Genomic DNA, 17,467 nt, shown 5'->3' with positions numbered 1-17,467 from the left:
CGGCATTCCAAAGGGGTCGATGATGCTACAGCACCTGGAACCTTCATCTCTTGGATCAAAGGGGTCCACGATTATGGGCTCCGTTCCTTTTATTTCGCAGCGACAAAAGGGGCAGCCCTGGCCATCTGACTCCTGAACAAACACAAAAATTGTGCTGATTGGTCTTTGTTCAAATAAAACACTACTGAGAGGGGCCAAAGTTCTACTATAAAAAGAAGTTGCAAAAAATAGGTTTTCAGGTAGGCAGTGGGGGTGGAGGAAGATCTACCTTGAAGGTGGTAGAGTAGAACAGGAAGCCAACAAAATATATGTTCAGTATTTAAAATTTCAAATTTTTGAAGAAAAATTTCTTTACAAAAACCTTTGATTTAGAATAAATCAAAAAGTTAGGAGCGTAACTTTATTTTACTGAATGTTCATTTACAATTTTAATGTATCAAAGTTCTAGAGTCCTGCAGAAAACTGGAAATTAAATCATGTCCCTCTTTACCAAAAGGCACGAGTGCTAATTAAACATTCTATAAAAAGGACATTCTGATAAAAATTCATTATAAATAAAGTATCAATTAGAACAATCCATTTCAAAATCAATTCTGGAAAAGTTCCTGTGCACATAACTATGGCTACATATTTCCATTTTAATTCCCTAGGTCTTTTAAAGCCTTGGTTTATAAGCAATCAGTGGGAAAAAATAAGTTTATTTTCAGAAATCATCATCTGTCCTGAGAGCCTGTCATCCTGACACAGCTCATATGGAATGTAATAATATGTGAGATATCAAGTTTTGCACCTCATCTTGCTTTCAAACTAGATACTGCAAAGGGATTTGTGCAAATACTTTTAGGCCAGAAATTCATTTACCGGTAATTACTGAAGTTTTCTGAAAATCTCCCAATTCTATTTCTCAAAAACTAACTACATTAAGAATTCACAGTTGGGAGGGAAACAGGACAAGACTGTTTTCTTGCCCTGCAGATAATGCTGACTTTTAGAGATAGATGGTATATGACCATTCACCACCGTATTTTTGTTTCTCCATTATACCCTGACTTTACTAGTATGTTATTTTAAAAAATTATAAAACTTATAAGATCATTTTAAGGCAGAAATGGCATGAGAGCATCATTTTTAGAGATGAGACTATGAATGAAAAGAACTAACATCTTTAAAGAAACCATTCAGTACTTAAGATTGTCCCATGCACTTGGTATGATGGTAATGTGGTGATCTACCTGCCCTCCAGTGATACTCTGATCAGTGGTGGAGTAACACTCTCCTTTCACTGGACAATTACTCAGCATACACTCTGTGGCAGATTCTGTGGTACGTAGTTTATTCTTTCCCAAGCATCACTCTGATTAACAAACTGAACATCTCCTTTGCCAAACAAATTGTCAAAAAAAGAAAGACAAATGCTTTCTGGATTGGTTAATGAAAAGAAACTGCAACAATTCCTTATTCATCTACTGCTACATAATTTGGGAAAGAAACTTGGAATGGTAAAATAGTTGAACTAAGGTGGTATGAAGAGATACAGACAGGCTAGTACAAAATCCTTTGATGTTTACTGCCACGTGTGCTCAAGTCTGGTGAGCTTCAAGGCAACTCAAGTATTTGCTCCATCATTTTACAGATGATAAAACTGATACTTAATTCTCCCATCTTACACTGATATTTTCTAACACAGTAGCAAATATTTAAGGAAAGCTAAACCTTTCTCCTATCTTTGATAACAAGAACATTAAATGTAAGTACATTTTCGATATAGGTTGTCATCCACGTAAAATCCCCTTATTATAAAAGTCAAAATGGACCCATACTGTGTGTCTGCAGTGAATTTTCCTATGGATCCACATAAGATAATTTCAAACAGATAGTTCTAATATATAAGAGCAAGATGAGGAAGAACCGATGTACCCTGCATCTTTAATGCATAAAGAATGGAAAGTGGTATTCGTGGCCCTAAGCAGAGCAATACAAAGCTATAGTAATTAAAACAGTATGGAGGGCTTCCCTGGTGGCGCAGTGGTTGAGAGTCCACCTGCCGATGCAGGGGACACAGGTTCGTACCCCGGTCGGGGAAGATCCCACATTCCGCGGAGCAGCTGGGCCTGTGAGCCATGCCCGCTGAGCCTGCGCGTCCGGAGCCTGTGCTCCGCAACGGGAGAGGCCACAACAGTGAGAGGCCCACGTACCGCAAAAAAAAAAAAAACACAACAGTATGGAACTGGCATAAAAAGAGACACATAGATCAATGGAACAGAATAGAGAGCCTAGAAATGAACCCAAGGATATATGTTCAATTAATTTACAACAAAGGAGCCAAGAATATACAATGGGGAAAGGACGTCTCTTCAATAAATGGTGTTGGGAAAATTAGACAACCACATGGCAATAAATAAATAAATAAATAAATAAACTGGACCATTATCTTACACCATACACAAACATTAGCTTAAAATGGATTAAAGACTTGAAAGTAAGAACTGAAACCATAAAAGTTCTAGAAGAAAATATAGGTGGTAAGCTCCTTGACATAGGTCTTGGCAAGATTTTTTGAACCTGACACCAAAATCAAAAGCAACAAAAGCAAAAATAAACAAGTGGGATTATATCAAACTAAAAAGTTTCTGCATAGCAAAGGAAACCATCAACAAAATGAAAAGACAACCTGCTGAATGGGAGAAAATACTTCCAAATCATAGACCTGATAACAGGCCAATATCCAAAATACATAAAGAACTCAGACAACTCAACAGCAAAAACAAAAACAAAATAACAATCTGATTAAAAAATGGACAGATCTGAATAGACATTTTTAAAGAGATATATATGGCAAACAGTTACGTAAAAAGATGTTCAACATCACTAATTATCAGGGAAATGCAAATCAAAACCGAAGTGAAATATCACCTCATACCTATTAGAATGCCTATTATCAAAAAGACTAGAAATAACAAGTGTTGGTAAGGATGTGGATAAAGAAAACCCTTGTGTACCGTTGGTGGGTATGTAAATTGATGCAGGCAGTATGGAAAACAGTATGGAGGTTCCTCAAAAAATTAAAAAGAACTACCATACAATCCAGCAATTACACTTCTGGATATTTACCTGAAGAAAATGAAAACACTAATTAGAAAAGATATATGCACACCCCATGTTCACTGCAGCATTATTTCCAGTAGCCAAGATATGGAAACAGCTTAAGTGTCCATCAGTGGATAAATGGATAAAAAACTGTGGTGCATATATACAATGGAATATTATTCAGCCATAAAAAAGAATGAAATCTTGCCATTTGCTACAACATGGATGGACCTCAAGGGCATTATGTAAGTGAAATAAGGCAGAGAAAGACAGATACCATATGATCTCTCTTACATGTGCAATCTAAAAATTAATTAACTCAAAACAAAAATAAGTTCAGATACAGAGAACAGATTGGTGGTTGCCAGAGGTGGGGGAGTGGGTGGTGGGAGAAATGGGTGTACAGTTTTTTTCTTTAGTTTAAGTAAGTTGAATGCCACTAAATAAAAAATTAAAATATAAAAGAGCTGATGTTCCCTGTGTCTTTAATGCATGAAGGATGGAAAGCTGTATTCTGGGCCCTAAGTAGACACTTCATGCATTTATACATTTAAAAAAATTATTACAGAAATTTTCAAACATAAACAAAAGCAGAGAAAAAAGTGTAATGAATCTGCATGTACCTATCTCCCAACTTCAACAATTATCAATTCACACCCAATTATTTTTTGAATTTTATTTATTTTTTATACAGGTTATTAGTTATCCATTTTATACATATTAATGCATATATGTCAATCCCAATCTCCCAATTCATTACACTCCCCACCCCCAATTCACACCCAATCTTGTTTCAGCTATATGTTTACTTGTTCCCTCCGCCCCTGGATAATTTTGAAGTACATCCTACATATTACATAAATTCATCTGTAAACGTTTTAGTATGTGTACCTAAAAACCAGAAAATCTTTTAAGACCTAAGTATAATACAGTTATCATAACTTCAATTAATCTATTCAATCTAAATAATTAAAGTCATATTATTTTTGAGTACAGTGGCTAGAATGCATAAGCAACTGTATTCCCCTTCAAAGACTTCCTTAGAACCTCCAGGGTCAGTTTGCATGTTGTTTGGTTAAGGATGACTTCTGGTTTATGTGATCTATTTCCTGATAAAGCGTAACTGAAAAGATTGTGTTTGGAAAGGGAAGGAGGTGAAAGGCAATAATAGCATCTTGATGGTACAAGAAAAAGACTGGGAACAGTTCATCTAAAACTGAATTTAGGTTTTTCGTCATCTCTCCTACCTTAAAGTTTAATGCTATACAAATTACTGATGTGAGAGTAGCTGCTTTATGAGTATATGTCACAAAATATATTTTCTGTTAAGCTTTATCTTTGTTGAGCGTTTACATTACTTACTAGGATCAAAATCCAGCTGCAATGTGCTTCCATTTTGATTTGAAAACATAGATCACACAACATGCCTCCTCTAATATGACTTCACCCACCACTTTCTCTGTAAACTGACTACTGTCATATGCAAATTAAGTTTGACCATATTGTCATTTTTGAGACTGTTTTGGTGTTCCACCTCATTTCTGTCAGATGGCTGATTAAACACATATGAGGAATGTCTTCGATAGATACCTAACTCTTCAGGATTGTGCCTCAATAATTAAAATAATGTTTCTGTCAATATACACTTAATGCAAGATCACAGAACATATGTTAATGAAGAAGAAGGAGCAATACATAACTCCTTCTCTGGTCCCCAACATATTCACATTCTGAGAAAGTTAAGAGGAAGTACTTGGACTCCATCTGTTCTAATTCACTCAGTAGACTTCACTTCCTCAAATAAATCCTCCCAAACCAAATGAGACAGAAGTTATCAGTGAGTTCTACACCATCTGAAACTTAACTATGTAATATGCTCATGATAAAACTACTCAGACTCATTTGGCAACCATAAATACTGCAAGTTAATGATATTAAATATAACTTTAGGTAACCTGAGAACAAATTAACATTGACAGAGAAATAGAAAAAAAATTTAAGTTCCCCCCAAAATTCCCATTCCCCAATAACACCCTATGTAAAAATCCAAATAAATATTGTCACTATCATCTCATCATTATCATCATCATGTATCAGTCACCTTCCATAGTATTTCTGTTTAAATGTTGTCCAGATCAATATTATCTCTTAAATAAATACTTTCTTTTAATTTTTTAAAAGATAAACATTATAGTACAATTTCTTTTGCTCCCAAGATGATTATTTGAAGGCATACTTTAAGTTCAATCATTTCATGCCTTCTCACAAATACAATATAAATGGAGGGCCCTAGAGAATACATAAGACTTCATGAGTCTCATATACTCATTTCATGAGTATATTTTTACTATATGTGTGCTTCCCATCTCAGTAACTTCTAACATACATTACCTTGCTATACTTCACACAGATTTGAAGTTACCATAAATCTCTTTTTCTAAACATGAAACAATTATAGATAAATAACTAGATAGATACATATACACATACATATACTGAGAGTAGCTTGGGTCCATACTAAGCATTTTGAGAGCACAATATATCCCACAAAAATGTAGTAACTTCTTGCTATAAAGAATGAATGAGGACAGTTAATAGTGATCTTAGAATAAGTAACAGTGAGAGAGATCTTTGGTTTTGGTGTTCTTTTATGGTGGGCAAGGGAAGACAACATTGACAAATCTAGACTCTTCTAGTTTTAATTTGGAAGGACCATGACAACAGTGAATCAGGAAAGAAGCATACACATTCTGAATCTGGAAGCTTGGATTGGAATCCTATACCCCCCAATTGCAGCTGTGTGACACTGGGTAAGCCATTTCATCTTCTTTGTAGGGTATAATGAGAGAATGCACATTTTAAGGGATATCTTAAAGATAAAGTGAGATATATTAATTCAAAGCCTTCCAAAGTGCTACTTAAATTCCAGTTGGTATAATTACTACAAAGATAGTCTCAAGAATAAAGAAAAGAAGTAAGATAGCTGAGGAAACATACCATAGCCCTTACACGACTCTCAAAGTGAAAGAGGAGCTCCAACACTTTATCACATTTATACAAAAAGACATATAATCAAGGACAAATACAAATTTATAACATTCTTAAAGGCAACTATTTTTTTATTTGTAGTACTAAGGTTATGAAGCTTCACTGAGGCTAGAAATTTAAAGGCTGGTTGCTTTTGAAAACAGATATATTAAGATTACTTCTTAGTGCCTTGAATGTGATTCTTTGAGCTGGCTTCTCACCTCTCTTGGACAGTTACACATTTCTTCCCCAGTCATGCTCTCTAAATATGGTACACCTATAAATCTCTTTAATCACATGTCATATTAAAATCAGAGCTTATTAACTTTCATCTGCTGACTTTTTGCTAAGTATTTTGAATACTCCAATATCTCTCCTTTAAATTATTTTGAAAAAATATGCAGGAGGAATAATCAGAGGAAAATTAACTTTGCTTTTAATTGAATTTGAAAGTCCTTGAAAGTCCTTGGCAATAATTCAAACAAAGGCTGCATATCCAATTGGCATATGTGTATCCATTTTTATTTTGGAAGGAAGATTTGAAGAACACAGCTTAGAGTTTGTATTCAGCAGATATTTTCTAGATTCCTGGAAAGAAAGATAGAACAAAAACAGTTCCTTACTTTACACCTCATGTGATCACCCTGCAATATCACTGATGCATAATATGTTATTACAGAAAAGAAGACATGGAGGAGTTCAAAGTAAAGAAGAACATGTTTTGTTAATATTCGTGGAATAGTGTGGAAGTGAAAGAAAACTCTCCAAGTTTCATTGCCAAGGATGGAACAGAAATGCCGAACCCAGACTTCCCTGGTGGTGCACTGGTTAAGAATCCGCCTGCCAATGCAGGGGACATGGGTTCTAGCCCTGGTCCGGTAAGATCCCACATGCCACGGAGGAACTAAGCCCGTGCGCCACAACTACTGAGCCCGTGTGCCACAACCACTGAAGCCCATGCACCTAGAGCCCGTGCTCCACAACAAGAGAAGCTACCACAATGAGAAGCCTGTGCACCGCAAAAAAGAGTAGTGCCCGCTTGCCGCAACTAAAGAAAGCCCACGCGCAGCAACGAAGACCCAATGCAGCCGAAAATAAATTAATTAATTTTTTTAAAAAAGAAAGAAATGCCGAACCCAGAGTGATACTACTTCAAAGAATGCCTCTAGAGAGGTGATTACTCAGTTTACTTAATATTCTGTGCAAACTCAGACTTGCCAGTTCAATTTATTAAATAACACAGTTTCAGAAGGAGAAAAAAGTATCTGACACCTCTTCAGAGGCATGACTAATGGGCCATTATGACAGCAATTAAAGAGTAACCACTTGCAGCCCATAACAACTAACTGACACCTCTACTGTGCATTTCTTAGGGTTTCTGTTAATTACAAAGTTTAAGTCTCCAATGAATTTCAATTAAACCAAAGTAGGGCATCAAATGGAAGGAAAAGCTGGTGAAGAGCTACTTGCTAAAAATGCACAATGGTTGAACACATAATATTTTATGGTCAGGGTTTAATATTTCCTATTGGCCCTGATTTATCAGAGCTTCTTGGCAGACATGCAGCCTTTAAAATCCTTTTCATATCAGCATGCCCAACCAAAGTAATAGAAAGTAACAAAAATGTCTCACATCCATAATTAAACTTGAAAGATAACAGGATATTCATTTCAAGTGATTATTAGTACCATGCCCCTCGATAAAATTTTTAGATTTAATTTTAACTTCTTGAGGGTAGGGACTGTGTCTTTAGTACAGAACCTCGGAAACAGAAGCTGCTTAAAGAATGTTTTCTAAACAAATGAAAACGAATGGATTTGAGATCTTGGAGCCTGATGGATGAAAATTCTATGTCAGCTTCTACCAAGCCAGTTAAGGGAAACCAAATTATCCTTGTGCACAATTACGTTTGAAAACTCATTTTTTTCTCTGATAGAAAAAACAAGCAAGCATATAAAAACAAAAACACTGGCTTTAAAGTTAGAAAACAGACTCTAGCCTTTTACCATTTTGAATAAGGAAAAAGTTGGGAAAAAAAAGACACATATTACTACATGTACTCATATCCAGAGACTTACTACTCACATACAATTTCCAATTACATCTACAAGCTTAGATACAATGTTTTTGACAATACAGTGCAGAACTATGAAATGTTCCATAATTTTGTTTCTTTTTGTCCTCATATTGACCATCAATTAGGTTAAGTCCAGTGAGCAGCTCATTGGGGCTACGATGTGAGGCTTTTAGTATAGCTAATGTTTGTTAACTGTATTTTAAATGGATTAATAACTTCATAAGACTTATTTTTATTAAATAACAGGGGCATTTTGCAATAACGTATTTAAATGACTGTCAAATACTGCTGTTCATACAAAAATATGAAAACTGCCCAAACAGATCTGTTGGTTGGCAGGAGGCAGCACAGTGTGAAATCTATATGAAAATGTAGAAATATTCAATTTATCCAAAAGTAGAAATGTTCAAAAGTTGAAGCTTCTTTAACCACTAAAATCCCATTGAGATGTAGAGACTATGGAACATCACTTAGAAATTCTCAAACACTGACCTAACAATTTTTTTTCAGGGTAGAGAAAACTTGAATCAGGGATCACTGTGCATGTTTCTCCGTGTAAAAAGGAAATAAATAGAAACTTGGTCTTCCTGCCTGTAGGTTAGTGCCAGTAATATTGCAAGGAATTTAAAAAAAAAAAATGCAAAAAAAACCAAAATGTGAAACGTTGAAGGGAATCACCCAGCAGCTACTAAATGGAACAAATGGATCTGAGGTTTAAAATTCTTAGGAATCATTCTCGGATCTTAAACATGATAAAAGGTCTTTGAGGGCTTCCCTGGTGGCGCAGTGCTTGAGAGTCCGCCTGCCGATGCAGGAGACGCGGGTTCGTGCCCCGTTTCGGGAAGATCCCACATGCCGCGGAGCGGCTGGGCCCGTGAGCCATGGCCACTGAGCCTGCGCGTCCGGAGCCTGTGCTCCGCAAATGGGAGAGGCCACAACAGTGAGAGGCCCGCATAACGCAAGGGGAAAAAAAAAAAAAAAAAAAAAAGGTCTTTGAAAAGTCCACTGATAACTTTGCAGAGGAGAAATGGACAGAACTGAGACATTACAAGGGCTTTTCACAATTGATCCATAATATCAGTGTCTTTTTATTTGTCGTACCCTTAGCCCTATTCTTCACTTTCCTTTACATTATCTAGCACACGGTCTATAGATATTTACCGAATAACTACCAACGTGGAGGTAGCATGCTAGGGGAGAGGAATTCTAAAACAGGGAAAGCAATCCACATCCTAGAGGCAAAAGAGGTAAATATGTATTGTAAATGCTTATAATACAAATACAAGGAGGTAAGAGCTTACAGGGACATATACAAGATGTATCAGAAGAATATTTACTGATCACGAACTGTCTTGCGTGAGAAGAATTTTAAAGATGCTGAAATAATGCCTTTGCATATTTTTCATTAACTTATATGCAAAATTCTATGATTACATTAGGGTAATAACATTATTCACTAGTGACATGAGTTTGATTTATTTTGATTACTTCAACCTTCTAAGCACTTTTGAATTTGTCAGCTTTTTACTACTTGGTCAACTACTACTTTACTACTACTTTTTCAGACAGCTTCTCCTAAAATTTTACTCAGAGACAGTTTTTAGCACTTGGCAATTTATGCACTTCCTCAATCTCTAAAAGTAAAAGTAAGAAGTACTGTACTTCAGACTAAAAAAGAGAAAGAAAGAAATCGCAAATGTTAACTTACAAATATGACTGGACATATCTTAATATAAGGCCATTAGATCAACATGAAAAATCATGAAGAGAATCAAGGAATTGTTCAGCTACAGACAACAGAACTGCACCATTTGGAGACTACAGAGTAATATATAGAAAACCTGTGGTGATGTAAAGGGCAAAGGGTTAATAACACAGCCATGACAACTGGGAAATACTGTGTGTTTTGCACATAACATACCTACTGCAAATAGTTCACAGACTTATTACTAAATTAAATGTATAGCACTGGCCCTAAAGTTTTAAAAGATATATTTCATTTAAGAAGTATACAGAAAGTAAAATAAGTAAAACCTCCTTGCTTTACATTCAGCCTTACTCTTTTACTCACCCTGAGCCACAAGGTAAACAACTACTTTGTATGACACTATAAACAATAATCTTTACTAATCAAAGGTTCTGCCAACCAAATGGGAGCTTCCGACTTTTAACCCTCTTAACTTCCAAATGCTAGGTAAGTTTCAAGTTGAAGATGCTAAGTCCTGCCATATGTATGTATTTGTATGCTCCAAGCTGGGGGCCTCCAGAGAAGGGGCTGAAATACACAGGCCATGTATGGAGGTAGAGTACCGGAAGTTTGTACCAGCCTAAAATTCTGGTTTTCTTTAGGGAGAAAAGCAAACTTTTAGTTTCTTCATATCTGTGAGAACCATACTACCACACTGAGGACATAAGTCAATCTAAACGGGTGACATACACATTTGGCCCCTACTCAGTTTAATACTTACCCTGAAATAGTTAATGGGTTTCAGGTACAACAAATCATCCTAAAGTAGTCCCCTCCCAGTCAGCCAGGCACTGAGTCAAGAACATCTCTATAATACTTTCTACTGATACATTTGAAACCCACTTGCAAACCCACAGTTTTGTCTTCTATCAGCGTAACTAAATTTATTGAAACTCATTTATAAAAAGACACTGCTACATATGCAGTACTATTATTGCTAAGGTAACTTAAATAGCAATCATGTGATTATGTTGAGAGTTTGCTGATGCCATACTTAGCATCCCTTTTCCTCCAACTTGTGTAGTACAACTCCCTGTACTACAAAAAATTCACAAGCATCATGAAGGGATAAAGGGAAATTAGGGCAAGGATAACAAGGAAAGCCTCAGGTAAAATATAAACCAAATGCATATTGAAAGAGAGAATTGTAGGGATGTTGAGCAATTTTTACCGAGGTAGCAGAGATGTCTGGGAGTACAGAAATGACTTTGAAAATGTAAATCAACTGTAACTCATTTCCTAGTTCTTCCCCCTTTTTTTCATCTATTTTTAAAATGTCCCCAAAGGAAAAAAGAGGCCCTCTTTATAAGACTGTGAAAATCATTAACATTTCATTATCAAGTAATGAGCTCAACAAACATCAACGCTCCTATGAGTCTGCATTGCCCCTTTGTGATCCTCTGAAAGCCATGCTTCCTCAGGCAATGCACGAGTTCTGGGTTGGAGAGAAGGCTCAGGAATACAGTAGGGATGCCGATGATACACTCAACTGAAAGTTTTTTAAAAGGCTTGAAATTTTAATTATTTGTTTTCTAAACCCAATCAGCAATACTGACTTCAATACTGACTGTGTTAAACAGAGCAATTTAAAAATGACTTGAGCAAAATATTCTGTGAATCCTCTAAATATTCAAAACTAGAAATCTGTCCAAAGATCTATTTTTAAATCTCCAAACTTTATTACAGATAAAGAAATATTTTTTAAAAAATAAGCCCTTGGGGAAACCAATTATTCCCTAGGTCTTAATTTAAAACCTCAAATCAATTTATATTTATTGAATGCCTACAGAGTGGAAGGCGGCTCGCCTTAAATTCTGCTTCTGTAAATTGGAAAATTTAGTGCCTGTTTCTGTGGGAACTAAAGGTATTTGGGAAACTTTTTCTGTCTGATTCTATTTTAGCCTTACAGAGCAACTGTAGACATATGTGAGACAGGAGGCACACCTTCTCAGGAGAAGAGAGGTGTTGAAACATCAACGTAAGATTTACCTACTAGGGTTTATTGCTTGAGAATCTGACCTACTATAAATAGAATCTGACCTATGATAAATAATATAAATATGGTTAGTTGGTAACATCGATAAGTTACATTCTGAAATCAACAGTGTTACAGAAGTAGAACTACTTACGATTAATATCATAAAATTAAGTTATACATGCAAAGGGAACATAAAAACAAAAAGAAATCAAATCATATAAATGAAAGATTCAAACATGAGATTTTTTTCTAACAACCATTCAAACAAAGCACTTATCAGTATTACTTCCTGAATCATTAAGATGAAGAAAACTGAAAAGAGAAATATTCACAGGAAATATAAGGAAGACATCAACGTTGCTAATTAAATCTTGATTATACCTGCCAGGCTGTAAGGCAAGAGGTACACATCAAATGCCCACAAGGCTCAATCTTGACATCTTTGTCGTTCTCAGCACAAATTTTACAGAGCTGAAAAGTGGAACCCATTTCACAATATAATTCATATTGTTCCTGGAATTTGGGGGAGAGAAAAGGCAATGTTAATGTATTTTTAGTATGAAGTGATAATACTGAATTTTCTTAAATACAATGACTTACAGTAAATTCCTCACACTTGATCCTGTCAGATCATGTTGCCATTTAAGACATGTTTTAAATTGGTCATCACAATTTGGTCTACAAAATTAAACAGATTTTGTCAGCAATTGCATAAGCTTTTTGAATACTTTGGATTATTTAACATTTTGTACTGTTCCTTTAGGAAGGTACCTGCATCAATAGAGTGATTTAAGAGACACAACTTATGGTTTTAAAAGGCAATATTAAATAACGTTATTTTCTTTGTAAATGCCACATACTCATCTAATTTTAATGTCAAATTGCAATATGGCTGATCATTAATTTTATTTCTTAGATAGCTATCTGTAGAAATTCCAGAATGGAAGTAAAGCAGCATTTGCCAAGGCCTTTTTGCATGCTAGGTACTGTCGTCCACATTTATTATGTCATATAATCTCCAAAGTATAATAAGATACACTGAATTTTAAAAAAACAAATAAAACTGAGGGTCAGTAAGTTTAAATCATTTCCTTCAAATTCTATAATAAATCTCTAATTCGCATACTCTTTTCCCAGTCTAACACCATCAAGAAATCTCATCATTTCGGCAACCAAAAATTGTTTTATTCAACATCTATTCTCTTGATTTACTAGTTTAGAAGCTTTTGGCACAGTAAAACTCTCAGTGTTCAAATAATGAAAAGATCTATGTCACAAAGAAGACACAAACATATTGGTAAGAATAAAAAAAGTATGAAAAAACAGTGTTATTTAATAGGGATACAAAGAAAAGGAAATATAGAAATAAAAATTTGTTTAAATAAGGCAATGTTTTAGTCTAGTAAGTACCTACTACATACATGGCCCTGGATAGGATGAATAAATGACAATATTTAATCCCTAACCTAATGAAAGATCTTACAATCTCGAGAAAAAAATATATATATATAAACACATACACACATATACCCACACATTCACATATAAATTGTGTCTACCATGATATATGTATGTGTGACTACATAAATAATCTTAAAATAAATTAAGGAAAAAGACAAGAGAATGGATCAAGATGGAAAAGAAGTCTAAAGTAATCCAAAATAAATTATATATCACTGAAATCCCTAAAATAATAGACAAGTATCTATATTGGTTATGAAATCCAAAGGGCCAATTTATAATTATAAAAAAATTAAAATAGGCTAAAATCACAGCTGCAGAATTCAATACAACCTAAGATGTAAGCTAATCAAATATTTATGAGTAATTTAAGAGAATAATGCTAGTCCTGAATATGAATTTTTAAACAATTAAAAAAAACAATTTTTAAACAATGGATTTATAATGAGGAATTGTCTCGTGTCCTTTTACATATATTAGAAAATAGAGAATCACTAAATAAATTTTAAAATGGCTTTCATATATTAAATTTTAAAAGCTGCCCCCACACAGTACCCATGTCAGGATGTTTGTTTCACATAATAATATCAAGACCACTGAGACTGAAATCTGGAGAACCAGAAATAAAATTAAAACTTATCTGTTGTCTTCCCCAAAACGTATAATTTCTTTTTATTACAGTCTTATTATTATACAAAGCACAAAATATCTAAATTATAAAAAATTTTAAACTTAACTACATGTAAAATAAAATATTCAAGTTCTCTCTCAGTTAAAGACTGTTGCCAGATTGCTGTTTTTCTATTTTTATTCTTTAAAAGCACATTCATATGTTCATATATGGAAATTTTTTATTTATTTACAAAATTGAACTTAAGTAATATAATTTTACAAAATAAAATGTTACATAATCAAGCTTTACATAACTTTTTCACATAAGATGCAGAAGTTCCCATGTGAGTACGCAGAGCTACCTTCCTCCTGTTAAAGACTTTATGGTATATGCAGTATGAGTATACAATGGTATTTAACCTATGACTGAATATTTTGGTATACTGTAATATTTCATTTTTATGAAAAATGCTAAAGTAAACATCTTGGTGTATAGATCTTCATGTGTATATGCAAGTGATATGTATATGGAATCTAGAGTCAAAGATCTTTCGATTTTGATAATTTTTGAATATCACCCTCAAGAAAGGCTTTACCAAGTTATACTCCCACTCATAACCTATGAGGCTGCCAACAATGGATTTATAAGAATATAATTATTGTCTACAATAGGCTTCAATTACTCATCTGACTCTAAAAACTAATGCATATAGTTAACCTAATCTTCTTTGAAGTTTTCTAAAACCATAGCTCTCCCCTCATATCCATCTACCTACCTATGGATTTATTTATCTATCTCCCCACATAAATGCCAATATTATAATGGAAGTAAGAATATTAAAAGCAGAACCTTTTATCCAAAAAATGCAGAAAGTAATGTAATTTCTTTTCAAACACTCTTAAAATTCCTTAAATATCTTTTGCATTAAATACCTGCACATGATTTTACCTACAGTATAAGAATCTTATTTATTTCAAAGGCATCATGGATACTTTTTTTTTTTTGGAGATACTTATTAATTATAAATATGTCTCCAGAAATTGTCCTTACCTGTGTAACTTTTATATGATCATGGGGTGTAGGTTCACATAATCCAGTTAAATCAGGATTATAACTCCTCCCATCAGGATAAAGATAGCTGGGTTATAAACAGAAATTTTATTAACATAAATATACAAGTCTTAATTGTATTTAAAGTTATTTAATCAGATTCTTCTACATTCAAACAGACATTTGGATGTTTCCTTTTTATGTAACTTACATCAAGAACTTATTCTATCACTGTTTCCATAATACTACAAGTTATTTTTAGGACATTTAAAATCTAGGAATCTTTTTCATAAAGGAAATATACAATGAATATGGACTCAGCCATTAAGCAATCATTTTCAATTAAATACCTTTACTATATGTATAGGTAAATTAAAAATTTATTTTCCTGGTTACTCATATTCTATTCCAAAATACTCTGAATGTACACCTATCTGCAATTATTACGTCTTTCATCTGAAGCACAGTTAACATTAACTGTATCATTTTACACAATGCTTAGTACCACCAGGAAAGAAAAAAAGAATTAAAGCCCACAATTTTCCCACAAAAGTTATTCAAACACTTCCGTGGTGTTTTCCTTCTCCAGTTTCCCACCCTCTTTCTTTCTGTTTCACCTTCCACTTATCCTGACACATATACACATGTGCACACACACATACACGTTTACTGGAGAAATTTAAAAATGTTACAAATCCATGTTTCATTTACTTCAAATCAAGCTACAAACAGAATGGTTTATAAACATAAGGTTCCATTATTAGAGAGAATTAAAATAAGAACTAAAAGTTATAGTGCTGTCTTGCTGTACTAAACCAGCTTTTACTCATTCAGAAATTCATTAAAAAATGAAGTTTATTGTGTTGGTAAACACGTATTTTAGATTAAGAAAGCAGTAATATTACTGCTGGATTTCATCAATTCATTAAGTTACAGTTGATTTTGTTTACTATCTTTCTGTTCTAGATTTTTGAGTGAAAAAATTAAGAACACAATACTACAGTGGTGAATATTTTAAAGGGCAAAACTATACTAAAACTATTCTGTGAAGTAACAAAAACTATTTATCCTTGAATAAAGAGTCTATAAGAATGTTAGTAAGTATTTTAAATTACCCAAGTAAACCAGGAAAAAATGAACCTAGAGGATAGATAATTCTCACATGGTAAGGAGCATATCAGTGAGTGTTGGGGTTTTTTGTTTTTTAAGATTTAGGAAAAGGGAGTTGACTACATCTGACTATGATACAAATTTAGAATGTCATTAAAGGGTTGGGGTACAATTCTACAAATATTAAATGAGTGATAAGCAAAAGTTGGTAACTCTCTTTTTTTATACCCTAAAATGGCCAGTTTTAAATATTATTATATACTTTGTTCATCACACTTCAAAAACGTAGAATTCTAGGAAGAATTCAGAAATGAAAGATTACAAAATGACAATAAGGTTGCTAGAGGAAAGGTTAAATGGTTCCATTTAATGTATAAGGAGCATTTCAGTGATTACTGTCCCCAGTACACTGGGATGCTACTGATGAGCCCTTTCCAATGGCAGTGAAGGAATAAGGAATCTTGGCTAGTTATCAAAGTAAACTTCTTTATCACCGATGTCCTACAATATCAGATTAACTATATGGAAAGGAGAGCTCACCCTGATAGTTGGACCAGATGATATCCTGTGTTTTTACTGATCTTAAGGAAAAAAAGCAAGCAAACAAAAAACCTATCTAATTAAAATGCTAACATTTTAATCTAATCTAAAACCTAATCTGATTAGATTTTAATGTAATCTATCATTAAATTTCAAATTCAACTAGCTAAACCCCTCTGAAGATGTGTGTGTGTGTGTGTGTGTGTGTGTAAATATTAACAGCTAATTTGCACAGGAGTTTGGAGGCTAGACGACTGATTATATTATAATCTGTTAATTTTGATTAACTTTTGAAAAATAGATGTAAAACATTATAACAATATAAATAAGCTATATCACTAATCGTTAGAGAAATGCAAATCAAAACTACAATGAGGTATCACCTCACACCAGTCAGAATGGCCATCATCAAAAAATCTACAAACAATAAATGCTGGAGAGGGTATGCAGAAAAGGGAACCCTCTTGCACTGTTGGTGGGAATGTAAATTGATAGAGCCACTATAGAGAACAGTATGGAGGTTCCTTAAAAAACTAAAAATAGAACTACCATATGACACAGCAATCCCACTACTGGGCATATACCCTGAGAAAACCATAATTCAAAAAGAGTCATGTACCACAATGTTCATTGCAGCACTATTTACAATAGCCAGGACATGGAAGCAACCTAAGTGTCCATCGACAGATGAATGGATAAAGAAGATGTGGCACATATATACAATGGAATATTACTCAGCCATAAAAAGAAACAAAATTGAGTTATTTGTAGTGAGG

General features: G+C 34.0%; 1 protein-coding gene across 1 annotated transcript in view; it reads right to left on the bottom strand.

Moving 5' to 3' along the window:
• The window catches only part of CBLB (Cbl proto-oncogene B), a 213,974-nt gene that overhangs the window by 73,857 nt on the left and 122,650 nt on the right, over window positions 1–17,467 (bottom strand). The window contains exons 7-9 of the mRNA XM_007461677.1: window positions 15,042–15,129; window positions 12,299–12,430; window positions 6–132 (exon numbers count right to left, since the gene is read on the bottom strand). Of these exons, the coding sequence (XP_007461739.1) occupies window positions 6–132; window positions 12,299–12,430; window positions 15,042–15,129 (347 nt within the window). The remainder of the gene's footprint in view (window positions 1–5; window positions 133–12,298; window positions 12,431–15,041; window positions 15,130–17,467) is intronic.

Source organism: Lipotes vexillifer, unplaced genomic scaffold (genome assembly GCF_000442215.2).
Source record: "Lipotes vexillifer unplaced genomic scaffold, Lipotes_vexillifer_v1.1 scaffold1164, whole genome shotgun sequence".
NCBI classification, from domain to species: domain Eukaryota; kingdom Metazoa; phylum Chordata; class Mammalia; order Artiodactyla; family Lipotidae; genus Lipotes; species Lipotes vexillifer.
Note: the sequence above shows the minus strand (reverse complement) of the source record. Positions and strands in the feature narration are given on the sequence as shown.